Source organism: Poecile atricapillus, chromosome 2, assembly GCF_030490865.1.
Source record: "Poecile atricapillus isolate bPoeAtr1 chromosome 2, bPoeAtr1.hap1, whole genome shotgun sequence".
Classification (NCBI taxonomy): Eukaryota; Metazoa; Chordata; class Aves; order Passeriformes; family Paridae; genus Poecile; species Poecile atricapillus.
The window spans coordinates 127,008,375-127,036,160 of NC_081250.1; the positions used below are offsets into that span (position 1 = coordinate 127,008,375).

General features: G+C 38.9%; 1 protein-coding gene across 1 annotated transcript; it reads left to right on the forward strand.

The window, feature by feature from the left end:
* Positions 1–8,840: 8,840 nt before the first annotated feature.
* Positions 8,841–24,045, forward strand: LOC131576403 (carbonic anhydrase 3-like). The gene is made up of 7 exons (XM_058833112.1): positions 8,841–9,032; positions 9,901–10,098; positions 16,943–17,061; positions 17,903–17,995; positions 18,810–18,875; positions 19,725–19,880; positions 22,942–24,045. The coding sequence occupies exons 1-7, from the start codon at positions 8,987–8,989 to the stop codon at positions 23,059–23,061; spliced, it is 798 nt and encodes a 265-aa protein (XP_058689095.1). The 5' UTR covers positions 8,841–8,986; the 3' UTR covers positions 23,062–24,045.
* Positions 24,046–27,786: the final 3,741 nt, after the last annotated feature.

Genomic DNA, 27,786 nt, shown 5'->3' on the forward strand with positions numbered 1-27,786 from the left:
GATTTTTTTGTCCTAGCAAGCGGACAGAGTTGAAGAACTTCCTGGAAGTTCCCTGTACTAGGCAGCTGTCTGGTTGACTCACCTCACCGCCAGAAAGAGTTTTACAGGTGCAATCCTTCTACAGAAATGCATGTTTCTGGATTATCCAGCACTGCCATCTCAACTCTGCCAATGGCACAAGCTGTTATCCCTAAGATGGTTCCCCACCCATCTAGTAATATGCTTCTTGGGTATGCTGCAGTTGTTCCACCTAAAACTGCTGTACAGTCACTGCAGTAAGCCTGTTGGCTCCACGGTTAAACATGGGTGATGTGCATGTGTGTGTGCTTGCAGAAGCAAGTACTTTCCAGGGCTTTGAAAGGAATTGAAAGGTAGCAGGCAAAACAAAGCAGTTGACAGAAATGCCTGGATGGCATTCAGAAAGTATCCAAATGAGCTCACAATTATGTGTTGTAGCTGCACTGCATTGCAAAGTGGGTAGATGGGAACACATGCTGAAATAGGCCAAGTGTTTTACCCGCATTCCAGCCAAGAGTGCCAACACATTTTTAACATTCACCTAGATAGGTTTACTTGGGCTTTTATTTCTAGCTTATCCGTGTATAAAAATTTCTACCTACAAACATGACAAAAATACCCATACTAACAAAATATACTCTTTTTTTTTTCTTGTTTCAGCATAGATTTTTGTCTATGTGGACTCTTAAATAATATAAGTGGTGGAGCAGAGTGTGCCATAGCAGCCCTTTGATTTTGCAGATGAGTAGCAATAAAACCATAATAAATCCTGGCAGAAAGATATTTTATAGAGCTATCTACTCCTAGTCTCTAAGTATCAGTTCCTTGACAATAAAAACTGTGGGCGGAAAATGAGGATTGTGACATAATAGCAAAAAAATTAAACTCAGTATGTTGTTTTTCTTATTTTGGCAAAGATCTCGCTGTTGATAGGTTTCCATTCATGCCTACCATGTTTTCCATTGCCTGGCACAAATTTCAGTGGAGTGGAAGGCATATGACAAACTGGCTTCTTGGCTCTAACATGCCACACCAACTATGGCATGCCCAATGAAAAGCACAGTGTGAATGCCTTTTGCACAGTGCCAGGCATGCTATGCACAACCCGCTGCAAACAATATGGTACTTTCTGCAGCTTCTTGTTTTGCTTTTTTATTTTCCACACATTCCCTACTGAAATAGAAGGTAGATTATATTCATATTTGCTCAAGACACAAAACAATAATTCCAAGACAGTTCTGTAATTTGGTGCAATTGCTCTACAGTCTGGCATTGCACTGAAACACAGTTAATGTAGGTATATCTTCGCCTGCTCTACTGACTGAGCAAATCTAGTGAGCTCTGCTTCTCCTTGCCTGTGGTGCTCCAGCCCACTGTGTTTCTGACCCTCCACTGCACTTCCAATGCTTATTCAACGTCTTTCTAGCAAAAACACACTCAAAATTGGATTCTAGAACTACTTGCACAAGTGTTGAAGGTAGAAATTATCATTCCTGCCAACCTGCTGGCTGTGCTATTGTTAGTGCAGCTCAGTGTGCACCACAGCAAGGACACACTTGTCGCAACTCGTTTGGTGTCCACCAGGATCTCTACACCTTCTTGTGCAAAGATGCCTGCTGGCCAGCCCCAGTCCACTCTCCCCAGGTGCAGGACTTTGCAGTGCCTTTGATGAACTACTTCAGGCTCCTGTCAGCTCATTTCTTCAGCCTGTCTGGGCTCCTCTAGATAGCAGCTCATGACTTCATCCTTGAACTTGCTGAGGGTATATTTTGTGCCATTGTTCAGGTAGTTAAAGTTCTGCAAGTAATAAGAAAAATTAAATTTCCTTCCAGAAAAGTAATGGATACTCTGGTGGACCAAATCTTGTTCATTGTATGTGAATAAAGTCAATCTAAATTGCCATTATCTGTTTGACTTGTCTCTTTTTGATCATAGGTGTACAAAATTTCAAGGATGGGGACTCTGTATATACTGGAGCATTTTACCAATGCATCAATATTTCTACAGGATGCATTTATTGACCTTGCCATTTAGTCTTGTCACTTCTCCACTCACAAACATTGTAATCTGCCTTCATTTTCTCCTCACTATTTTATGGACTCCTGGCAACCAGCCTATCTTCTATCAGGCAAATAATTCTTGTACCACCAAGATTTTTTTTACTTTTTTTTCTTCACTGTTGTTCCTTACCACTTGGCCCCCTTTCTCTTTTCTGCCTGCCCCAAGGATTTATACTAGTCTCTGTAACCCAGGCTGAGTTCCCATTCTCCTTATGGCACATGAGAGGCTTCATTTCCCTCTTCTTCCCTTTATTTCCTTCTTCTGTCTTGCTGCTTGGCCAATAAATCACTCAGTAATTTATCAGTAAATATGCCTAATTGGGAAGATGAATAGGGAAGACATTCAATTTATAGCTGGGCAGAACAATATTAACTGGTGTGGCCAGCTGGCTGTTTATTTGATCTGCAGAAAACTGTGGAGTTATTTAGGCTACTGGAGTGCTATGGTGCTGCCCATTCCATGCTTATCACATTACTTCCAAGCAGAGAGAAATGTCATCAACATGATGTCATAACATTCAGCCAACTGGCTTATGCGATGCTGATCCCAACACTTTTTGAAATATGCCACAGTTCTGAGGTTGGATCTTTCTATTAAGGTTAGTTTTAGGCAAGCTTATATATATCACAGGTACTAAAGTGCCTCCCATTTGTCAGCATTATTCTATTGCATATGCATATTTTTCAGGTTGAATAGCACACCTACTGTAGCACTGCAACTGACCACCAGTTCAGTACAAACTAACAACACTGGGATTTTATTCCAATTGGTTGTTTTTCACGTATAGATGCAAGACAAAAATGTCACTTTCTGAGTACACCCTTTTGAAAAGTGGTGTTTCATTCACTTTCCTAAGAGATCATGTCATTGCTAGCAGCAATATTCCACTGTGTTGACTCATAATAATGAAATGACAAATGTCTGTTTAGTATTTTTTAAGCCAAACGCTCTTCTGTCTGTGATCATTTTCAAGTTTTTGTGTGTTTTATTCAATAAAGGTAAAACAATTGAACTATTTCTTCATCTTCCTTTCTTCAAGTAAAACTATAGATAACTTTGCTTGCTTCCTTCAGAAGCAGCTGATAGCCATTCTTTTGAAGCGGGACTTCATTCATTTCTCCTGGTGATATATTAAGTATGACTTTATTGCTCTCTCCTGGTGATCCACAAAATATTCAGAGGACTTTGAAATTCCCGCTACTTAAGCTGTTATGTAAATTAATCACAAAACTTAACATTTAAGGGCTCTGGATGCAATCTCTGAAGATAGTGTGAAATACCTGATGTACCCTCATTACTTGCAATTTGGGAACCACAGATATGTGGGATATTCGCCACAGATCTCTCCTCTGTTCCTTCTAGTCTGTGTTGCATTTTGTAAATATTATATTAAAAGTTTATTTTGAGGGTTAAACAGCTGTAAAATTGTGAGCTGGCATTCTCCATTTCTTGCAGAAAATAACTAGAGAAGCAAGCGTGGCCTTAGTAAGCATAGCCTTTTGGCAAAGGTTCAGCTCCTGAGATCAGTGCTTTTCCACTGCCTTGTTCTCCCTTGTACAAACAATGTAGGATAAGGAGGAAGAGGCAAAGAAAAAGATTAAAAAAAAAAAAATTATCTGGGAGAGAATGCTTGAATTAATGAAACAGTTTGTATCACTGTTTTTATGAATAAGTCAAAACTGGAGTTGGGGTATGCTATGTAAGTGACAGCATGTGATGAAAAATAGGTCTGATCTTACTTGCAATTGCTATTGTTCCTACTGGTAATGGAAAAAGGAAATTTTTTTGTTTTAATAGTGGACTTTCTCAATCACCGTATTTCTTTCTTCACTTAGTTATAAATAAAAAGAACATGCAAGGAACAAGATTCTTTGGATGAGAATCCTGTAATAGAGGAGCTGATTCTTCCAAGACCTCATAACAGAAGTTACAAAAGTACCACAGAACTTTCCTAAACTTTACTCTTTTGTTATGCAAGAAGTTTGTTGGTATTCATTAACTTCTATGGTTACACATTAAAAGTCTTTTCACTGACTCTATAACTTGACCCTCTGTGTGGCTGGCTTGTGTCAGAGAGTTGTCTCTTTTTTCTCATTTTCTCAGCAAAATGACAGTATGTGCAATTTTTGTAGGTAGAGATAAAAGCGTCATAGTTGCTGAGATCTCTGGGAGATACAGAGATAACCTGAAAGAATAATTTTACTTTTATAATCAAAACAAAATTTATAAATGCTGATCTGATGAGTTTTGAAATTACATGTATCTAAATCCAGGAATGATGACACAATTACACTACAGAGAAATACAGTCATTCTTAGATTGATGAATGTATCAATCTGATTCAAATGAACAGCCTTTTATTAAAGCATATTTGTCAATGCCCTGTACCTAAATTCAGAATAAGCTTCAAACATTTCTCCATCCTCACTGACAAATCCCTAGTTTTAAAGGTGATTAGTATTATGTGGAAAAATATCTATCTGAAGTGTAAAGTCCGAGCATATGTCTGAGAAGTAAATATAACTGCCCAGCCTAAATCTCTTGGCCAACTATGTGCCTTTGCCTCTTTGAACAGGAATTATCCTTGTACTTGGTCAAAACGAGACTACAGGCTGTTGTATTAATGATCTTTTGTCTGATGCATCTGAAAGAAGTGAATAATGAAGGATGGAAACAATATATAAGGTGATAGTCTGCTAATCAGTCAAGGATCTTGCACTAATTCCTGGTCCCTTGAGCAAAGCCTAAATAAAGTCATCTGGGAGGAATCGCTATGTCAGGATTGCTAGAAATAGCAACCTCCTCCACTCTCTGGAAGTGAGTTATGAAACACGAGCAAACACAACCTCTTCATCTATTTCTGGAAGTAATTTTCGTATCTTTGTCCCCAGCACCATCAGTAGTATCAAGGCTTTGGCTGATGGATCCTCACAATTGCAGATCTACCCTCCCACCATGTTCCTCAGAGTTTTTGGTTTGCTGACACCAAAGCAGCTTTTGTGAGCACTTCTCCATGACATGTATGGAAAGGGGATTCATGCTGCACTTTCTGTCCTAGGACTTTGCCTCTCACTAGCTATATTGCAGAACTATTTAAGTTCTGATATATTTCAGTCCTTCTATAAAGGTAGGTAAGGTGCAGGATCTGGACCATAATCTTAAAGTGCTGAGGTTCACCTTACATCAAAACTATTTCATGGAATATTTAAAGGCATTTGAACCATAAACGTCTTCCAATAAGGCGATGCTATAGTGAACATGGCCAGAGAAAGAGCAAGACCTGGAAAATTTTAGACTGGGAAGCAGGACTGCAGTTTAAGTTTATAAAGATCATGGGTTTCTCTTCCTTATGTGTGTTTGGATCTTAAGACTTTTATCACATCACTTACTACCAAAGATTGAGAATAAATGGTTTATATAAGCATTAGAAAATTATCCTGGTAAACCTAATCATCTGTTTAATACTGGACTAGTCCTTTTAATTCTGACTAACGCTTCAATGCAAATTAATATAAACTATACCTAAGTGAACAGGAGTGACAAAATTGTGGGATTTTCACAGCAGACATGCAGACTTTGCTTTTATGAAGTGATGACATCATTCTTACTCAGTGCCAGAGCACACATAAGCAGATTGATCCACACTTAAACAGAGACATTTCAGCACATATGCCATCTGGGTAATGCTTGCAGCAACACCATAACGGCAAACTAACTAGAAACTTCATAGGAATCTACGTATTGAATTTGTGTGTTTATTTTTTTATGGATAGATGCTGTCTGGTGAATTTTAATCTCATTTCCTGATGCTCTTCTTTCTGAACTCAATGACTATCCTTTAAATCACTTTAGAATTAGAGACCAAGCCTGTCTTACCATTTTTTTTTTATAAATCTGACTTTAATATTATCTAAAGCAGCAGATTTATTAGTTACAACACAGAGAGGGGACCCACCAAATTGTGACCGGTGGCCTGTCCTGAAGTAACTTTCTGTGTCTCATCAAGATTTAAGAACTACAAAACTTGTTGGAAGTCAAGGTTCTAGGGATTTTTGTGCATGGGGTGAATTATCAAGAATTGTGGAATCCTACTTCTAACTCCCTCATTATTCTGCTTTGTAACCAGGAACTACTCCCAGTGTTCCTGACGACTGAGCTGCTTCCTTTCTCTTTTCAGACCACCGCTGCTTGAAACCAAATTCAATCTCAACCATTGTCTTCTATGCCATCTGTGCATTTTCTTAATACACTTCTCCTGTACAGACCACAGTCAGTATTGAAGAGCACACCAAAGACTTTTGAAAGCTTTCTTTTTATTGGCAGAGAAGAACAGTGTTTTTGAAGGGATTCTACACAGGTCTTTTCTGAGAATGAAGCAAGTGAGTATTTGATCTGGAGAGAGATGTTGATGGACACAGGATGTTCAGGCTTGGGGAAAGGAGTAAAAATTAGAGGGAAGGGGTAAGAACACTGTTTTGAATAAGGAAGAAAACCAAAGCAGAAGTCAGAAGAAAGCCTCCTGTCTTACTTGGTCCTCTTGAGACCCTCCAGTCCTAGAGAAAAAGAGTTCAGTGAAAGAAGATATATGAAAGACATTTGTTTTTCCTCAGAAATAACTTATTTATTTGAAGATCTGAATTAAAGTGTCTAATGTTAAAATGTTTTCTTAGAATGCTTCTTCTTTCTTTCCACAATTGTTTTTAGGTTATCTAAATGTCAAGGAGTTCCAAACAAACACCAGCTCTGAAAAACTGCTGTGCCTGAGAGCCCACGACAGAAATTTCAGTATCTAAAAATTTTGAGTCTTCCTACCCAGGCCGTAAACTACAACCTCAAATCTGTCCATTCAAGTCAGTTTAAAAGACACAGTACTTTTATGTCACATGCTCTCAGTCTGGAGATTTGTCTGTGGGTCATGGCAGTGAGAAGATGCTCAGAAATGAATGTGAAAACTGAGGAAGAGGTAGAAAATAGTATGTGTTCTGTCAGACATAAATACAAAGCTCCTGTGTACCTTGTTCATGTCTCCACTTTTACTATTGCAAAGTCACTGGAATACCTTGGGTCATTCCAAACCTTCATCTGTTATCTTGCCTCAAATTGTTCACAGCAAAGTTATATGTAATTGTTCATTGGCCAACAGTTCTCTTTAGCTTCAATAACTCATACAATCTGTTGGTGTTTACCTCTCTGATGAAGTGTATAGAAATACAGCTGTCACCCTCTTACCATTTGTTTGCTATGCAAGCTTTTGTTTGCTATACTAAGCTTTTATAGTCTCCTCTTATAAAAGAGGCTCTTTAATGGCCTTGTCTCCCCTGCACCTGTTGCAGTTCATCGTAATTCAGCTTCATGAAGCCAACAGACCTGTCTCAGAGGTCATACCAGGGTCTCTTCAGCTCCAGCCACATGTCCTTGGTTTGTTCCTGGGTTTTTCTGTGAGCAGCTCCTGCCTGGTAATGCTTATTCACATGTTATCACCAACAGACCCACTCTTCTTCCTTCTCTTTCACTTCCTCTTTGTATCAGAAAAAAATCTATGAGCCAGGGTTATGATTCAAGACCACCGTGTAGCATTTCAGCTACTAAATTTCACCCACCGTAGATTACACAACATTCAGGGATACTGAGCTTTTTTCTGCACGATGACTCCACACTTCCATCCTGTGCCATTTCCATTTTCCTTCAACCAACTTGTACTTTTTCCCTCACTTCATTACTAGCAAGTAAAATAAACTCACTCCTTCTCTAGAAAATCTTCTAAAATTTAAATCACAGAAATTCACCTTTCAACCCAGTGTTTTGTCTTCTACTTAGCCCCTCATCCATTCTTACACCATCGGTGCTAACCTCTGCCTTCTCTATCTAATCTGGCAATTCCCTATGTGTCAGAGTAACAAATATTTTTAGAAGTCATTTGATTTCTGTGTGTCACGTAAGGAACATGTTAGCAAGTATGCTTACAATTTTAAGTGCAATCTGATGCATAACACCCTGCTAAATGAAAGGAGAATTAGAGCTGAAGCAAAACAAACAAATCCTTTGCTTAATTTGATAATAACGATTTTATCTGGAGCTGGCAGGAACTGGATCTTCAACTAGTTTAATGATTTCCACTTACCAAGAAACCTCGCAGTGGAGGAAGCAGCACCTTTTTAAAGGGTGGAGCAAATAATGCCACTGAATTTTTGCAGGGAAGCTGTTTATGAAGGCAACGAGAGACCGCACAGCAGGGAGCAGCGCTGGAACCCAGGCGAACACACGGGAATTTCATGGGGAAGGGTGTGAACCTGTGACAGCCATTTACAAGCAAACGCTGTTGGACTCATCCTCTGCCCCCCTGCTGCTCCCTGGCTCCGCGCTGTGCCGCGCACCCAGGGGCAAACACGGCTGCAGCGGGTCTGCTGGGGGGACACCCGGCCTCTCCCAGCCGGACAGGCCTTACGCCAAGGAGGCTTCCTGCAAACAGCCATAAAACGCCACGCCAGCCTGCCTGCGACCCGCACATTTCATCTCAGCAGCCAGCCAGGCTAAACCTTCCCGGCTGATCTGGTTGCGAGTCCGCGCATGGATGCGTACATATCTCACTGGAATTTGAAAACTATTCCTACATTGCCTGTGCCTAGTGCTGGCCTTTCGTGCTCTTCTGTATTCCCATCTCTTGGGCTCCGGGGCAGGCGGTGGCAGCCCTTTCCCCTCGCTGGGCGGTCCCGGCCCTGTCCCGGCCCGGCTCCTTTCCCGCATTCCCGGGACAGCGGCAGCCGGGCGGGCGGGCGGCTCTCCCCGCCCCCGCCCCGGGGCCCTCCCGGCCCTCGGGCGGCGGGGACGGGCATGGATTTGGCGGGAGTCTATAAAAAGCCGCCGTGAGACGAGGCCGCTGTCCTGCCAGAGCCGCCGGCACCGCACCATGATCAACCCCAACTACTACCCCTGGGGCTACGACAGCGACAACGGTGAGCGGCCCGCTCCTCCCGGCACCGAAACCCGGGGGAAGCGGGGCCCCGCTTCCCGAGGGAGCGTGGCGGGGGATGCGGGCTCCGGGCGGGCCCGGGGCTCTGCAGGTGGCGGGGCCGAGGCCGCTCGGTTGTCGCTCGCAGGCGCGGAAGAGGCGAAGCTGGTGGAAGGAGAGGTCAATGGCAGGGGGTCTTTAAGTTAAATAAAGTCAGTTTTCCTGTGGTTAATGTAAATTAAAAATGGACGTAGTAAAATCCGGCTTTAGGCTAGCCCTGATGCGGGAAGAGCAGTGCTGGGCTGCAGGCCCCGCCTCCCTGGAGAGGTTGGGGTATTGGTGATCTCTTGTTCTGCACTCTCCCCTGCTGAAGCAAGAGCAGCTCAGCATTGGTCAGGCTCTTCCCACATGAACTCGTCGGTAAAACCATAATGCTAATTAAGTCCATGCTCCACGTTCTTGGCATGTTCAGAGAAAAGTGGCCTTTTCTCATTGCATGTGGCTACATGGTGCCACATTTGAATCATTTGGGTGTATCATGTTTCTAGCCACTGCTGGACTTGGAGTATACACCTCTGGTTTTCTTCTTTGGCATATTATCAGTCTCCTAGTAGTTAGTCTTGAGGTTGGTGTAAGAGTTTAGCTTCTGTTGAAGGACTTGAAGTATCCAGTATTCCAGCTAGAAATCAGTCTGGTTGCCTTTTATACAGTGAAAGTCTTGATAGGGCATGGATAACAACTCGGTAATTACTTATTAATACACTTAAATTATGTTCTGTATTTAAGCAAAGCCAAGCTTGGATTAATTGTAGCAAGTATAAGTCATATCTCTCTGGAAAAGATTTTTATGATACTTCTCTACTTTTTTGTAGGACCGGATCAGTGGCACAAAAATTACCCTTTTGCAAAAGGACGCCATCAGTCACCAATTGAAATCAATAACAAAGAGGTGCATTATGATAGTTCTTTACTACCATGGTTTGCTAGTTACGATCCCGGTGCAGCTAAGACCATCCTCAATAATGGGAAAACCTGCAGAGTTGTATTTGATGATTCATTCGATAGATCAGGTCGGTTTTGTTTTCATCTCTGTCATTATATGTAAGTGGCTGTTTCTTAATTTGCATGGAAGAGCCTGCTCTGAATGTTCAGGCTGAAGGGTTCTGTGTGTTGCCTGTGTGTGATGTACAGGTTTCTCTGACCAGGTACCCTGTGCTGCTGGTGGGGAACTTCTGGGACTCCTTTTAAAATTGTTCAGTAAAATCCTAGGGAATGGAGAGAACCATAAAGAAACTTGGTACAAGGTGAAATAAGGTGTAAGATACATTTCTGGGGCTGCAAAAAGTCATTGCAATTGTGTAGCTTTCCAGGACAAAGGAGGCCCAGGCTTTATCTGTGAGAGCTGAATTCCATTTTACCTATCTGAGATGCCCAGCAGAACATCTTAAGTTACAATATTTAAGAACTCTATCCATGTAATTTGTGATAAATGAAGTGATGAGCTAGGTGTTGCTACAATGTCACAGTATTTAATCAGTTTAAACTCCTCCTGGCATTCATGAGGTTTTGTCTTAATGAGGATCATAGGGCTGATAACTTCAGTTGTGTCATATAACATTTGATGTCCGAAATATTTTATCCACTTGCAGCTATGACAGCATACAGTGTACAGACTTACTTCTTACCTGCATTAAAACTTCCACTTTCTGTATAGCTAGGACTGACAGCTGTAGTTACTAGGAGAAATTTTACTAATAGATTGTTTAATGTTAAGTATATATGGACATGGATTTGATTTAATTTAATGAATTTTTAACTAATTACTTGGTTTTCATGAAACTGAGGATCAAAATGTTTGTAACTTTTATAGCAAAGTGGGAGTTTTCGATGTTATTTGAAGAAAAATATTATTAATGTCAGATAAAATGATACAAATAAAGAAATGTAGCTGTGGCATATGAGAGCTCCATGACTATTATCATATTTTTGCCATCTGTTGTGTTTGTTAGAACAGCATCACATATACCAGTGGTTGCATCTTCTGTGTGAAAATAAAAGTGCAATTATTGTTAAAATAACTCAAATTTTCAATGGGAGGCAGTATCCAGGCAGAGTAATCTACAGTATGGCTGCAACACTCACCACAAAGAGCAGCAAGTTACAGAATGTTCTGAAAATTCTTTCAGATGAGCTGCTCAGTAGCTGTTGTTTTGATCTCAGAAATAAAAAGCAACTCACTGCAAAAAAAAAAAAGTAGGTGTACATCTCAACTCTTTGAAGTCAAGAAACATTCAGTGTTTGTTGTTATGTTTCCTTTGTTATACCATTGCCTGCAGAGTCTGTGGGTGGTGTTCTTTCTCTAATATAATGCTAATTGCAGGACAAATTCCACTGTGCATACTCCTACTGCCTTGAACACATATTCAGTTTTTTAGGATATGTGCAATGGCTTATTTTTTATGTAAAAGAACCACCAGCTGCACAAAACATACATAGGCAATAGTGATCATATAGGAATGAAGCTTTTATTCCTTTGGAACAAAGACATTCATTCTCTCTATGTATGTGTATGTGTCTGTCACTCTGTCTATCTGAATTATTTCAGAGTTAACCAGAAAACTAATGGCTTCATTTATTTTCCTGACTTCTTCCAGTTATAGTGGTCATACCCATATCTGTACTTCTGTCTAGATTTTCATTAGTTTGGATAAAATAGATTGCTGACTAAGTTGCCAAGGTGAGTGATAAAATTAATTACTTTGGATATCTCCCAAGTTTTACATCCATTGTGTATCCTGCCAAAAACACTTGGAGTGTTCACAACTGGGGACAGTTTCTTAAATTCAGACAATTAGAATGTCATCCAATGTAACTCAGGTATTAAGTTGAAAAAGGCCTTATTACTTTTATGTTTGGGGTTAGCCTAGTGGAAGGAATTTGAGAATTTATTTCCAGCTATTTAGAAAGTCTGAACTTTGAGAATCTGCTACAAAATTGAAAGCTTTGCTGACTTTGCTGACAGATAAAGTTGCTGTAGGAGCAGTATCATGTCTCTGCTGCTTATCCATACAAGTTAATGGATTCTTGTGCACAGTTTCCTGTCTTACTGTAAAGATGTAGGTAGACCTTATGCACTGTAAAATGACTGCAGGTGGGGTCTGGAGCCTGAAAATTGAGGAGAGAACTAGGAGCTGAAGTCAAACCTTCTAGGTGGCTGGGCCCAGTAAAACACACCAGAACTTGGGTACTTTGGCAGCCTACCACTGCTATGTTTTTTTGGCCTGATTGGCAATTCAGATACTCTTTTAGATCCAGCAGTGACCCAGTTTTGGTTTGAATTTGGGCTGGAATCTTATTTCCACTATCAGAATCCATTTCTTTCTAAAATTAAAAAAATATTCAAATCAGAGAAGAGTTCTGAGAGCTTCTAACTGGTGGGACTATTGTCATTGTGCTCTTTGATATATATCTATATTTTATATAGATATAACAAATAATATTATAATTATATAATATATAATTATACAAATATTTTATTAGTATAGCTAATGACTCTTTGGCTTTTGTTGTAATAGCTTGGTTAGATGGTTACACCAAAGTGTTGGATTGAGATACAGTAAAGATCCAAAAGTCTGGTAATGGAACCCAGACAGAGCAGCTGAGGAGAGCTACACTAAGGCTATGTCACATGGATACTTCTCTTCATTTTCCCTCTTCGTTGTTTTTGTTGGCACTTCCTATGGACATTCATCAAACAAACAGATTCCTACTTCTTTTTTTAGTGGCTTTCAGATGGATGACATTTAAGGGCTTGGAGTACCTCAGTGCAGGCACACATTTATACAGGGTTACCTTGATGCTGTTTTCAGAATCTTTTCCTGTCAAAGAAACATGTGGCTTTGAAAATGGATCATGAAAAACAAAAAAAATTAGAGACAGTTACTGTAAGAAGTTGGAGCTTATTGCTAATCAACTCTTTTAGCATGACTAGGGCTTGTGGCCAGCATTTCCTCAAATATCCCTTTGTGGGAAATCTCATTCATTTTTGCAAATGAAATTTTGATTATCAACTTCTGGTAAATAAAACATTAATTTGTTCACCAGTTATTATAGACTGAGGACAAACCCCAGTAACTTCAATTAAACCAGGGGAAGTCTGTCCATAGACATTCCAGTTTTGGTTGCTTCCTACAAAAGGTTACTTAACATTTTGTCTGCTGAATTTCCACTGGAGGAAACCAGTAGCTGTTACAAGAGTAGCACCACTAAATCCCAGTAGTTCATAGTTGTGGTACCACTCAATGGCTGTACTGCATAAGGCAAAAGGAAGGAAAGTTAAATTCTTCCTTAAGTGTAACAACACATCTGTCATTTCTTGTGTCTGCATGAAGGTATTGAGAACACCTGTACTTGGGTACAGAGAATTTAGGATTTGAGCTTCTGTTAACTTCAAATTTCCATTGTTAGAATTAAAAGTGCTTTACTTGTAATTCTAGTCAAGGGCCTGCTGAAGCTACAGGTACACAGAGGACTGTCAGTTTTCTGTCTCTGGAAGTGGGGCAGCCACCTATTCAGCCCTACACAGATCACAAAGATGATTTGGGAGCTCACTGATAAACAGGCTGTGATCCAGGGGCACAAAACCAGCAAAGATGTGTTACAGTGTAAGTGAGGGTGGGTGGCAGGCCAACAGATTTCTGTCTGAACCCTCTTTTTCCCAGTCTGTCCCTAAAAGAGTACAAAGTGCAAATAGAAACAAAAGTAATCCTGCTGCATATCTATTCAGTGCTTGCTTAAAGGAAATTTCAGTGAGAATTGAAATCTGAGTTCCAAAAGCTTTTAGGAAATACATTTTACCCTGCAGTTAGCTAGATGGTTTCACTATAGAGATCCTCTTCTGAGCAGAGTCTTTTTTATGACTTATAAAATATGACAGTGATGTGAAACACCTGTGGGTTCTGTACTGCACTGTTAGATTCTATTATGAAGCAGCATAACAAGATAATGTGTCTTTTTAATTGTCAAACAGTAGTACATTACTAATTTAATTTCATTGGGGTTTACCAGTTAATTTTATGGATTTGGCAGGATGCAAGATCATAAATCTTCCTAGAACAGTCATTTCTTCTCATGTTTATAAACACAGTTCATCTCAGGAGTCTGTTTTGCTCTGTTGGTTTTTCCACCTGGCTTTCCTGGTATGCCTTTACAACACACAGGGAAGGCATTTGTATAAGATAACTTTGCCAGTTTTACTTTAGTGAGAGCAAATGACAATTGAGCCTAGCACAGGTTAATAACCAGACCCCTACAGAAGCTGCTCAGCAAGTGGATGCACATATTTGAAAACCTGCTTGTCACTTTTCTGTTGTCAAGGGCACCTAGCTAGCTAAAGTGACTGGAGCAGCCATCTCCTCTCAACTGCATGACCTTCATTTGGCTGTGTCATAGAGATGAGGTTTTCTTGCCTTAGTTACATACTTCTGTGCAACACTTGCCCAAGTGATTACTTAGAAAGTGAAGAAAGCCCATTCTTTTATTAGCTTGTTTTGTCTCATGCTGCTCAGCTGATGATGGATCAAATAAAAGGTGAGCTTTTTTCCAGACCAGATGGATGTCCTTGTGTGTGTCCATGCAGGATTGTTCCGTAATAGATCATTCTTCAGTGTGGATGTGTGGGGGGCACAGAATTTAGGCAAGAGAGACATGACGTTTTTATATCTGGTATCAGGCACTGCTGGGTCATTGAGGTTGATGTGCAAACCCATTTAAAGTCAGTCAGTGAGCAATGGGATGAGAGTTTGCAACAATAAGGCACCAAAAAAGGAGTGAATTCTTTTTTTCCCTTGTCTTCCTCAGCTGGTTTGTATATTCTTGCACCTGGGCCACATTACTTTTATGAAAGCAAGTGTAAGGGAGTTACATTTTGGTAATTCTGCTGTGACTTGCAGATATTTAAGGTGAACAATTCCTGTGTAGTAATTGTCAGAAAAACTCCCTGTTACATGTAGTTAATATATACTAACATTGCTGAGAAAGAATGTCAAGATACCATATATCTTCTTTTATATTCTTTTTCTGTTATATGATTGTGCATTTTAATATTTTTTATTATTGAAAACAAATGCCCAAGAGGATAAAGATATGTTTAGAATTTAAGTTCCAAAGCACATGCTTCAAAAGAACCCTCTTACTAATTTTGAGCTATGCAGACATAGTATGGGATTTTTAATGTTTTAAATATTGGAGAACTTCATTCTCATAATGGTTTTGTTTACTTTTTCCCTTTTTAATATGCAGGAAAATTTCAGTTACTTACACTGTAATTTATGTATTTATATGTTCAATACTACACACTTGTAATTAAAAGAAAGGAAATGCCTCTTTTTCCTTCAGGAGATGTTGTTTGCATCGTTTTTTCTGCCTAAAGTGTGCTAGGCAGAAATTACTGTCTATTTATAGATGAGTTAAGCTGGAATGTGTTGGCATGAGATTATGCAGAGCTTCACCTAATGCCCAGTCAAAAACGTCTGCTGATGGCCCATCAGTGGAAATAATGACATATTTTTACCTTAAAGAGGATTATTTGGCCTTACAGATCTATTTTAATGGAGAATTGATGGCCTTGTCAGCTACTACTCTTACCTTGATTGTGTTCACCACAGTTCTGAATGTCTGTGGGAAGAAGTAAAAGGAATTTGTTGAGAATAGCAACTTGCTCAACTCTTAGTGATGTATTTCTTGAGATGATAATGGATTTCATCATTTTCGGATTGAAGGACATATTTCTCTGGAGTATAAAGACCTGTTCTTGAGAGCTGCTGAATGTTTTATAGGAATGCTCTAACTTCTATTCTCAAAAAATGTGAATGAGAGTTGAGCATTTTTTAGTATTTGGTGAATGTAAAGATGTTCTTTCTATTTTATTGATCCTTTCAAATAGACCACCTTCATTTACAATATTATTTAAAAATGGTGACATTACTAGAATAGTAGATACCATTCATCACAGGATGAACTTTTGTTTAGAAAATAGCTTGCACTTTCAGTGATTGCTTTTCTGATTTATTTGCTGCTTTCTTTCTCTTATTCCATAACTGGAGGGAGCAGCCATTAGTGCAGAAGCAGCATCAGTAATTTCACAACCTTTTAAACAAATAAGTCATAGCCTGCAGTAAGATACACAATTTTGTAGTGTTTTGTGGGAATTTGTTTATCATCTAGCACTTCAGTAGTTGATCTTAATTGTGGTTATGTTTGTGTACTTTCACATCAGCAAATCCCTGAATTGAATCTAGGGGAGATTAAGATGTCTAAATTTAGATGTCTTACTGTGGGATTTTAAAAGTTGATGTGTTATATCTAGACTGCCATTCAAGGTAACGGAGTTGGAGTTCTAGGAGTCCAGAGAATACACTGTCTGTTGAGTGTCTGCTTTAAGGCAAGAATAATTACTCCAGAGGCTTGACTGTTCTGATTAGGGGTTAATTCAGTTACCCAAACACAGGCATCCCATGTAATGTTTGATAACCTAATTTATTTCCCCTTGCCTCCAGATACTGGTTTAGAATGTACAGATCTTCCACAGATCCTGGACCACATCTCTCAGTCCTGTCCAGATGTTTCTGGACTATTCCAGAAAGTACTAGGTGCACATTTATGCAGCTGAATTAAATCAGTGATCTCTAGTGACTGTAGTGGAAGCCTAGACACAAAAGTTCTCCTCTGCCTGTAGGTGCTTATAGCTGGTGATTGCCTGACATGTGGCTGCAATCAGTGCAGATTTTCAGAACACAGGGCATCTGTGCAGCAAATATGTAAATACATGTGTAAATATTTTAGATACGTATGTATTTAATTTGAAAGAATTGTGAGATCGTTGAGTCTGATGCTGTTGCAGATTGTCAATTGCAGTGCTGAGAGGTGGGCCACTTCCAGGGGTCTACAGGCTGCGGCAGCTGCACTTCCACTGGGGCTCGTCTGACGACCACGGCTCCGAGCATGTTGTGAATGGAGTGAGGTATGCAGGAGAGGTAAGACTCACCATTACTTGCTTTAAAACAGGTTGTAAAATAAAATTTGCCGCTGTTGTTCTGGTGGGACAAAATTAGTAATTTCTCTGTTTTTCAGGGAGTTCTTTTTATTTATTTGTCTGTGCCTTTTTATTCTTGGTTCCATCGATTCCTATAAACATGAGTCAGGTTGAAGTCATTCTCACAGCAGGAGAAACGAAAAATTCTGTGTGAAACAAAGGTTTCCATGTTCTCAAACCAGTGTGGTGTGAAACAGCACAGCAAGACTGAATTACTCAGAAGCAATCCAAATTTACTAAAACAGTATTCTGAAAATATAGAATTATGGATAGAAGTACAAAATTGCAGTGATAAAAATCAGGGGGGAAGAATGAATTACCTTGGTTCTTCAACACTTTAGGATTGTAACGAAGATGAAAAATGTAGACTAATAATATATATGGAGGGCATTCATATGGATTCTTTGATAGAATTGCTGTAATTTGAATGCCAAATGGAAATGAATCATATATATGTAGATGATGTCTGAGCTGCATGTGCTACCTTCTTACTTAAGCAACTTTTCTTCAGCTTTAAGATGAGATTCCTGCTAATTTTTTTCAATTTATTTTTCAGATATTCATAGTTTATTTTAAAGCAAATATGACTATAATTAATAATGTATGATAGATATAAATTATATAGGACTTTTCTGTCCTTTTTTTTTTCTCTTTTTTGGAAGGCCTCAATATCATTCTTTGTTGCTTCAACTCACACAATTATGTTAAGAACTGTAAATTCAGCCTCTGATGGCTTGCTGTTGAATAATGGGGTTTTTTTACACATTTTCCTTTGTTTCAAGCTACATTTGTTACACTGGAATCCCAAATACAGTAATTACCTTGATGCTAAGAGAAGAACTGATGGGGTAGCTGTTTTGGCCATATTTTTGCAAGTAAGTAGAAGCATGCAACCCTTCTTTGCATTGATCCTATGGAGTTTCTATTCTTAGAGGGTTAAAAAAAAGCAGAACCCTCTGGATATATTTTCTAGGGATCCTACCACATTGAAGGGGTTGACTTTCAGTAATGTATCCTTTTCAAGTTACAGAGCATGAGTCATATTATCTCAAGTGGTATCCAAAACTATACACACTTGTCCCTGCAGCTATTGTGTCACTATGTGGCTCATGGAATGGGGACACGTGTCAGAAATGGCCCTCTGACCAACAGCAGTCAGCTGTCTTTTTTGCTAACTGGGGACAGATTTCAAGGACATGTATCTCTTCTGGGTTTTTCATGAACTTTGTCTCAAACAGAACTATCTCACAGGCAATACATATTATTCATCCTTTTTTAAAAATCCTTTTAGGGGCATTCACCGTAAGCCTGAAATATTAGCTGTTGCTCTGTCTTGTTTAATTCACATCCACTAGAGACAGCACTAGAGATAGAAAGCTGGATGTCTCTTTTGAGATCAGCAATTGCAAACAATATATCTGACCATGAAATCTGTGTTGTGAAATTACCTGTTATGCTAAAATTTCTGTACTGATACAATTTCCTTCTTTGCATCATAATATCTGTTGGGGTAGAGGCAGAGGTAACAGACAGAAGTCATAGCTTACCAAGCTGGTAGGGGTGATAGGTTAGGTTAATGCATTATAATTTTATACCTGATATATGTTTAGATGCTCATATAGAAAAATAGGAGAAAAGAAACCCGGTCAAGCAGAACTCCTGGCTTAGCTCACACTTTCTTCTTTACAGGTAGGGGAAACTCCCAAAGCAGAGATGAAGAGAATTCTTGAAGAAATAAATGCTATCAAAACAAAGGTAATGATGTTGGCCTTTTCATTCTAGGAAGATTGCTAAAAAAAAATAAAAACCACAATGTCTGACTTTCTAGTTCGCAAATTCTGCTCTGCAACATTTCCAGAATATATTTGGGAATAAAACCATGGGTAGCTTTTCCTTAATATGAAAAATCCTTTCTTCCATCAGCCTTCCTTGACTTTAGTGGGGCTTATGAGTTTGGTGAAAATGAGTAATTTTCGCAGTCTTTGCTCACCTAAAAACTAGGCATGGAACCTTACTGCCTCAGTGGACAGTGCCAAATAAAACACATATTTAGAAATTGGTCCATTTGGCCTTAATATGTAGGCTGCCTAATGGATCTCTGGAAATGCCACTGACTAGACATTTGTGTCCTAGATAACATTATGTGATAAATTTCACATTTCATAGGCTGTCTTGCTTGTTATTAGCACAAATATGAAAGTTGTACCTGTCTCACTTTGTTGTATGGTGACCTAATGCAATATTCAATAGAATTTCCATAAGAAAGGAGGCCAGAAGAAGGAGTATTTCTGCCCAGATATGAGTGAAACACATCGGTACTGGACAGCACTTCACATGAGTTAGCTAAGGTACAAGAAGTAGCATCATGGAGTTTTCTGTTTCATCATGCTTCTCTGGGCCCATCTGTGAGGGTCATTTAGTCCACCTATCTTACTGCACCATTTTAGCTTGTGTAGATCCGTGCTTACTTTCCTCAGTTAATACATTTGAAATATCTGAGTCATTCCCTGTTTCTTAAAATAACAGAGTTGCACAGTAATCTTGGCTAGATTTGTTGAAGAGTTTTCTGTTCGGTTTTGTTGTGTTTTTGTTTTTATTTTATAGGGGAAAAATGCTCCTTTTCCAAACTTCGATCCTTCAATTCTTTTCCCTAAATCTCATGACTACTGGACATACCATGGATCTGTCACTACTCCACCTTGTGAAGAGTGTGTTACCTGGATTATTCTTAGAGAGCCCATCATAGTCAGTTCAGACCAGGTAAACTTCCCCCTTCATTTTATTTACGTGCCCTAACCTGAATGTATTCTTTTGACAACGAAAACAACCACTGGTTTTATGAGAAATTACAGGATTAAAAGGAGAGTGAAGAACTAACCCACATCCAACACCATGGTACTTCAAGCCCACCGACATTAGAGACATTTTTAAATCAGTAAAAACATACCACAGCGTAGATGGTAAGAGTTTTCTTTCAAAAACATAATTTTTCAGAATACAAATGTAATGGGATTGGTAATTCTGTCTGCCCTGCATTGCAGATGGGAGTGCAAGTTGGAAATGTTGAATTACATGCTTGATACCTGTTTCTGAAAGGCATACGGGCTACATTTTCACAAACTGGAGCAACAACAGCTAACTATAATTTATTGTTAATGTCAAAAACTTCTTTGGTCACTTACTGTAAAGAAGTGTTTCTTGTTAATTTCCCCTCCTAATTTTCTCCCAAGTCCAGTTACAGGAATTTGAATGCCCTCTTTCAGCACATTTCAGCCTATGATTCTACTCTTACCACACAAGTCTGTTTTCTCATCTGAGGTTATTCCTCTAGTCAGCAGACTAATGATACAGTACCACAAATTTCAAGGCTCCAGGATATAAAGCACATGAATATTAATCAAGGGACTGACATATTATGTAGATATTGTATTTAGACACATAACTTTTCATTTTAGGTTTTCAAGATGGTAATGTGTTTAATGTATTCATTGATGTGCATGTTATCACAAAAAGGAAATGTTTTTATTATCTAGTACTTTGTATTTAACTGGCTCTTTATCTTTTAAGTAATACAACCCAGGTATGATGAGAACCTTACCTGGCAGTAGATGAAATATGGTAATGTGTTCATATATTTTCAGAGCTTATTGAATTGCTCTGCCTCCTGTTTCCTTGTCCATCCAAAGATTAAAATATGGAGGCTATTTTAAAGTGGGTACTTAAGTGAAAGCAACAAATACGGTCTGACTGGTTTCCACAAAATGAATCATCTTAGATGTTTATATTACAGAAGATCAGCTACAAATTATATTAGGAAAAGTGTAGTCATTATTGAGCATATTTGATTTAAAATGCATTTTAAAAGAAGTAACTAACTACATTATTGATCCAGCTTTATGAAAAGACTTTTTGACTACAAAAGGTTGTCTAAAGGTGTTTGGGTCATGGTCTTTTTCTCAGCTGTTCTAAAATCAGTGCATTTTGGGAAACATACAAGACTGTTCTTTAACTATCCCTCTTGTTGAAAAAATGGAGCATCTAAGTTAAAGATTAAATGACTACATAAAGACAAGACATTGGCTCTTACCCTGAGGTAGCTGCTTTTCAGGCAGAATTGGCAGCGTGTACGAGTTATTGTCTAGAAATACAATAGAAATACTTCCCTCACTCCAGAGTCCCTTCCCTCTAAATAATAGATTCATATGAGGATTGTGTTGCCAATTATTTCTAATCCTAGACAGTGTAGTACCATGGCAGCCTCATTAATAGTGATTATTTTAAGTGTGTGTGCATTTGCAGTGGATTTCTTGGATGCTTTTGCAGCCAGATGGTAACTGTATATTAACCACAAGGGGAAGTGCAGTCTCTGCAAATCAGTGCTCCTCTGCAGGAAAATCAATTCACCAGAAATCCCAGTGAGGTAGTGTGGGTGGCCTAGCTGCTCAGATTACTTTTAATGAAAGAACAGGAATTTAACTGTGGAATAACTCTGTCTAATTGCAGACTAATTTTTTCATCTTTATGTAATCTTAGCCTGAATACATGTTGGTTTTTTACTGAGTAGAGCAGATCTTCCAAAAATAATAAACCCTAGCACTCTTCTCTAAAAGTAATTTATCAGAATTAACAAAACTGATGAAAAATTTTCATCTCTTCCTGTACAAATTATTCTTCATCTGAAATCTGAAATTTAATTTCAGAATATTAATCCATTGGATGCATATTCTGGTGGTTATAAATGTGACCTCATCATTGTTCAAGCAGACTGAGATGGCTGGCTTTTCTGAGCAGTGAAGAGTAATGTTGAGATGCCCGAGCTAGCTCAATTTATAAACTGGAACGGAATGAGTTTAACCACAGTGAACCCAGGTTTTACAATGTAGACAGAAGTTCTGCTTGTATTGGCCTTGAAGTCTGTACTAAAAAGTAAATACATCAGTGTATTGAAGCTCCTGGTGAGCAAAGGTGATGCCTGCCCTGCACTATGTTTTCAAGTTTACAGGGGAAATGTGTGTGTGCTTTTCAAGGTAAGTCATTCAAACAGGGACAGGCTCAATGTCCAAGTCACAGCTGATGAGCTTTGTGTCTAGTGTAGTGCGTGGTAGTGACAGGAAATTAGTATAGGGTATCTGTATACATGTTGCATCCTTTGAAAATCAGAAAGCAGTAGAGAAAGAGTGTTAAACAGTTTTGACTAGTATGGGCTCTTTATATGGCATCCCTCAAAAAAGGAAACACACCTTGGTATCAACAAAGGAGAGTCAAGCTGCAGACCTTGTTTACAAACCATTTGAAACCTTAACTGAGTCTTTATCTAGATTTAAATTCCAATTCCTGTTATTAATAAATAATGAACTTCTTGTGTCACTGCAGAAAAATATATCTTCTGCTGCAGACCTACCATGGAAATGAACAATTAGTTTATAATTCAGCTTTAAAACCTTGTAATTCTAAAGGATTCTTAACCTATCAGGCACTAAGGCAGGATTAGAGTAGAAGTTTAGTACAGCACAAGCAGCTGTATTCACATTTTCTGACTACTTCCCACAGTTTCTCTGGCTGTAGACAGTACCTAAATGACACTATTTTTCACAATCCTGTTCAAATAGGACCCATTTTTCTGTTTTGACTATCCTAAGAATATCACTGCTAGGAAAAGAACAGAGTACAGTTCCTGTGGTGGTGCGGTGAAAGACATCTTCACAACGTTGAAGGAGACTTCTTTCCACAGCTGGACCAGCCTCCTTAGTTTAATTGTTGGGCTGTGGATTTGATCCCAAAGGATTTCTATCAGGACACTTCAATTTTTGCTCTTGTGCAGATGGCAAAGCTCCGCAGCCTCTCCAAGAATACCGAGAACGAACCTGATCACCCCTTGGTTGATAACTGGCGCCCGACTCAGCCGCGGTATTTCAGGATGGTGAGCGCGTCGTTCCTCTAGGATGTGGCTTCTGTTGGGTGGCTCTGAGAGAGGCAACCTCTCAAAATAAGAGGTGTCTTTGTTTTGTGTCCTTTGCTGCATTTACGCAGAACTCCAGCTGCTGATCTGGAGGCTGAAACTCGAGTTGTGGAATGAGAATTTCACTTTCAGAGGATAACATTTATTTAGGCAAATTCTACTTGTGAAATGGAAGTAGAGAATGTGTTTGGTTCTTCATAACTGCTTTAACATCAGCTTTTGTTAATAGTTCAAAGGAAGAAAGAAGATGCTACTAATAATTAGAAGACAATTTCCTATTGTGCACATGTCCCTTTATGCTTGTCTGATTGCATGCTAAAGAGGTTTCAGTTAAGAGAAGTAACTGGTTTCACCATTAAATTTTCAGTAGATATTTTCAACATTATCCATATCCAGCTCTGAGCTGCACCAGTTAATCCACAAAACATTCTTGGAAATTATAAGCTCTTTTCGTCTTTGGAATGTAAAATATGGAAGGATAAGAAATTGTGTTATAATCGTTGATAAAGAGCTAAAGGTTTACTTTCTTAAAGTAATGGACAGGTGAAACAGAGGTCTGTTCTGAAAATTGTATTCACCGAGTTATATGCAGTTAAACCTATGGGAAGGGGGAAGAGCTATTTCTTTTTGTGTTACAACTGGTTCCCTTTATTAAAAGGCTAATTTCCATTTTAATATTCTAGCAGTCAAGGTGACATAAATTTTGTGAAGTTGGTCTTTGTATCTTTCGTATATATTTTATTCATATATGCAAATAGCTTTTCTGTGTAAAGGGTGTTAAAAGAAAGAGTCCTTAGTCTAATATTTTTTGAGACAAATTCTCATTTAATGTACAAATGTAATCAATCCTGCTGTCAATGAAACTTATGCATAAACATCTGAAAACACAGTTGGATTCTTAATCAAAATGCAGTTGACCAATGTGTGTTTGTCTCTTGTTTTAGTACAAAGAGCAACTGAACAGGATTGTAATCCTCTGTATTAAAAAAAAAAATCCAACAATAATAAATACATTTACCTAAGATTTTTTCTTCTGTAGTCTTTTACTATTTAGAAACATGTAAAAGTAACAGAATTTTAAAGAAAGACCTGTCAATTTCCTCTGTATTCTATCTTTGTAGAAACTGATGATGCATAGTATCTTTTTCAGATGTTTGAACTACAAGTGTACTGATTTTACGTGACACCTAAATAACTACATCCTTGAGACATCCACATCTATTCTTTTAGTGACATCATCTCTATTCTGACAATGGCTTTCTTGCAACATCATATGAGTCTGCACAAGTTGATTGCAGAGTGGAAAAGTTCAGCCTGTATCCAAACTCACTAAACTGAAATATAATTTACCATTGAGCTCAGGAAATACAAAGCAGGTGCTGCTCTGGCAGTGGCTGGATTCTTGGCAGCCATATTCTGGGCCAGGACGATGTTGCTGAGTTTGTTGATCGGAGAGGGATTATGTTACTTCATTAAAAAAAGGAAAATCGAAGCAAAAATAGATTTTTCAAAGTGCTTAGTTTCTTGTGAGTTGCAAGGTAAGTTGTTTTATAAGGTACTTTATTAAACTGAATTGCATATCCTAGAGTAGTTTGGAATTTTTTTTAATACAATTTATGGTATTGCAAGTCTGGAACATGTAATCTCAGAGGTTTTTAAAAGTATGGTGGTTTCCCAGTCAGGCTTTGGAAAGGAGCTGTCTGGGTGCTATAAATGCAGCTGAGGTAAGCCTCATGCTCCAGACTCATGTTTATTAACTTGGAACCTGAAAAGTTGAGGTAATCTCTCAAAAGAAAGTGTCATTTGACTCTTCCATGCAGTTGATTTCATTTTATCTGTATTTATAATTTGTAAAAAGTAGACTAAATTCGGCCCAGGAGAGTTGCAGATAGGAGGAAGTGTGTGAAAAAGGGTTTTGGCAGTTGTTTTACAAACCCTGTCCCTATGCACAGGGACTGCCGGAAGTAATGATGACAGCTCTAGAAAACAATGGTACAGCAGGCATCAGGGGGAAAATGGAAAGAGTAGGAGTAGAAGGAAAACAAAAAGCCAAAGAATGGGGGTGGGGGCACTTCAGGGACCCTGTGAATCACACTGTAAGATGAACATATGAGGAGATTAGGGAGAGTTTTGAAGGCAGCAGGGAGAAATGTGGGGTGCTGTGAGTCAGCATTTAGAATGTGCTCATGTGTCATGCAATTTTCTGCTCTCTCTGGCTGTGTTCATTGTCATTCTGCAGCTTTCCAGCTGCTTTGCAGCTTTCCCCAAGTACAAGAAAAATTAATCACTAGTATGACTGAATTCAGATCATGTAGTAGTAACATCCATCATACCTCACTTCTTAGCTGCACATTTCCACTATGGGGTTTAACTCTGCACTGCAGGAACAGGGAGCACTGGGTTCAGAACTACCTGGTAAAAAGGAAAGACATCCAGTGTTCATCTTGGTGGGGTAGGACACAACGAATTACTACTGTATTTGACTTTCATGCCATGTATGCCTGACTACACTTTATGACATCAGTGCTAATTAGGAACAGCCCCTCTGAAACAGATATGAGACATGCAAGCCATACTGCACAGCTCATTGGCAGCCCCTTCTCCAAGTTACTTTTCATCTGCTGCAGAGGTCAGAAATGACATGGCCATGCTCTGTGATGCTGCAAGTCTTCCTGAAACATTTTAATTGTATGGCTGTGCCTGCATGTCTGTCACTGACAGTCTTGAACATGAGCAAGAAGGTGCTGTGGAATGAAATAGCAGCTGCAGTAGCACCAGAGATATGATTAGGCTCTTCAACAATCAACTTTAGATAGGATCTCCCCTTCTAAACTTAATCAAAATAAAAGATATCCATGGTAAATGTGTGGGCAGTCCACTTTATTGTGTTTCTTATTTGGAACCTATTCTCTAGCCCCAACATGTTTATCACAGTTGTCTGTGGGTTACCTGTCTGCAGCTGGGCAGGAGACCATGAACCTGCAGTCTCACTTTGTGGAGCTCTCTGAGGCAGGCAAGAGAAGGCAGATATAGATAATCTAAAATTTTATAAAAAAATAGACATAGATTTTAGTGTTGAAGAAGAGTCAAAATTGAGGTGATGGATATTTCTGAAGAATTTAGATCAGAACAGAACTTTATTAAATCTGATTTATATCAAAATTTATGCCTATTCTCTATTCCATTAGAGTAATTATAGGAAAATGAACAGATCTTAAGACCTTTCTTTTAATAATAAATAGGACAGTATTTTCCAACCTATGTGCATAGCTGTTAATACATTGAGCAGAATTCTGAATTGTTTTGCTCAGGTTTCAGATTTGGGATCACAAATGATTATTGGGACAGATTCTCTGTCCTGTTGCCCAGCTGTGGCAGCAGTGGCAGCTCACTGGAGCTGAACTCTGTCAGCTGGGGAAAGCCACCCATCCAGAAGGGCACACTGCAAATCTCTAGTCACGGTCATCAGGATGCATCATGCCTCTAACAGAACATGCTGAAGTTTGGCTTGGTTTGGAAAATGTTTTCATTCCCTCACCTCAAAGGCTTTTTGCCACTGAACAGACCTATCTATGCCTCGGTGTTTATACAGCTTACTCTCTGTGTATATGTATATGTATGTGTGTATCAATATATACACAAAACATATGTGCTGTATAAATACACATTCTGCTGCTGATTTCGGTTAATGTGTGATAGTATTTTGACTGAAACTACAACTAATTTCAGACTCGGGAGAAAAAACATCCTCCTAGAGAAGTTAGTGTGCTTCTAACAAACCTGTCTCTGGTTGGCTACCTGCCACACCTAGCTGTCTTCCAGAATAAAGTAGTGGAGGAAATAGCTGCCTTTACCTCCTTTTCCAAGAATACAAGAAGTCCTCAGTTTGGAGCAGGTATGCTTCTTTCTGAGATCACTGTGGCCATTAATCACCTTGTCTTGCTTGAAAATTCTTGCTTAAAAGCCTAAGAGTACACTTGCTGGTCAGAAACTAGAGCTGGCACTTGGATTTGCAGTTTCAGGTAACAAGTCAAGAGAAAGAAGTCTGTGAAGGACCTTGAAAGTCAAAGTGAGTTCTGTGTGTTTAATGTGACAAAAAAAGACAGACAGGAGTCTTAGAAGAGGTGGCACAATCTGAAGGACAGAAGAAGAAAATGCAAACAGTGGAAAGGTTATGTTTGTTGGAGCTGGAGGAAAGGACAGCGAGGGTATGAGACACTGAGATCCTTAGCTGATTTCAAGATGGTTGGAATAACAGACTTTGCACCAAATATTTTCTAAACACCAATGCTGTTGCTGGATAGTATTTGGTTCTTCACTCTATTTTGTTTCATAACTGCCCTTCTGACTTAGTTGTTCTTTGGTTTTTTCAGATTGAGCTTCTCTTGTACCAGTTCCAACCTATCCTTCAATGAGATTTTATTATCCTCTAGAACTAAATCTTACCACACCTCCAAACCACACTTCTCTTAAGATGTTACTACTTGTCATTACTGTACAGAATCTTGTTCATAGGCATCATCTTCTGTTCAAGGCAGAAATCCTTAGCATTCCTTTATTTACTGTTCCACTGCTTTCTTCTGTATTCCCACACAAATGACACGTAGGAGGGAATTCAAAATTATGGGTTCATTTAGCCAGTTTTGCAAATAGCTATAAATTATTTCTTCCTTCCCATTCAAATGCTGAGAAGGACAGAAATATGAT

Excerpts from the sequence above, each read along its gene's own strand:
- LOC131576403 (XM_058833112.1), top strand. The coding sequence starts at position 8,987 with ATGATCAACCCCAACTACTACCCCTGGGGCTACGACAGCGACAACG. Across the intron at positions 9,033-9,900 it reads GGGCTACGACAGCGACAACG|GACCGGATCAGTGGCACAAA; the intron begins GTGAGCGGCCCG and ends ACTTTTTTGTAG. Across the intron at positions 17,062-17,902 it reads GAGTGAGGTATGCAGGAGAG|CTACATTTGTTACACTGGAA; the intron begins GTAAGACTCACC and ends CTTTGTTTCAAG.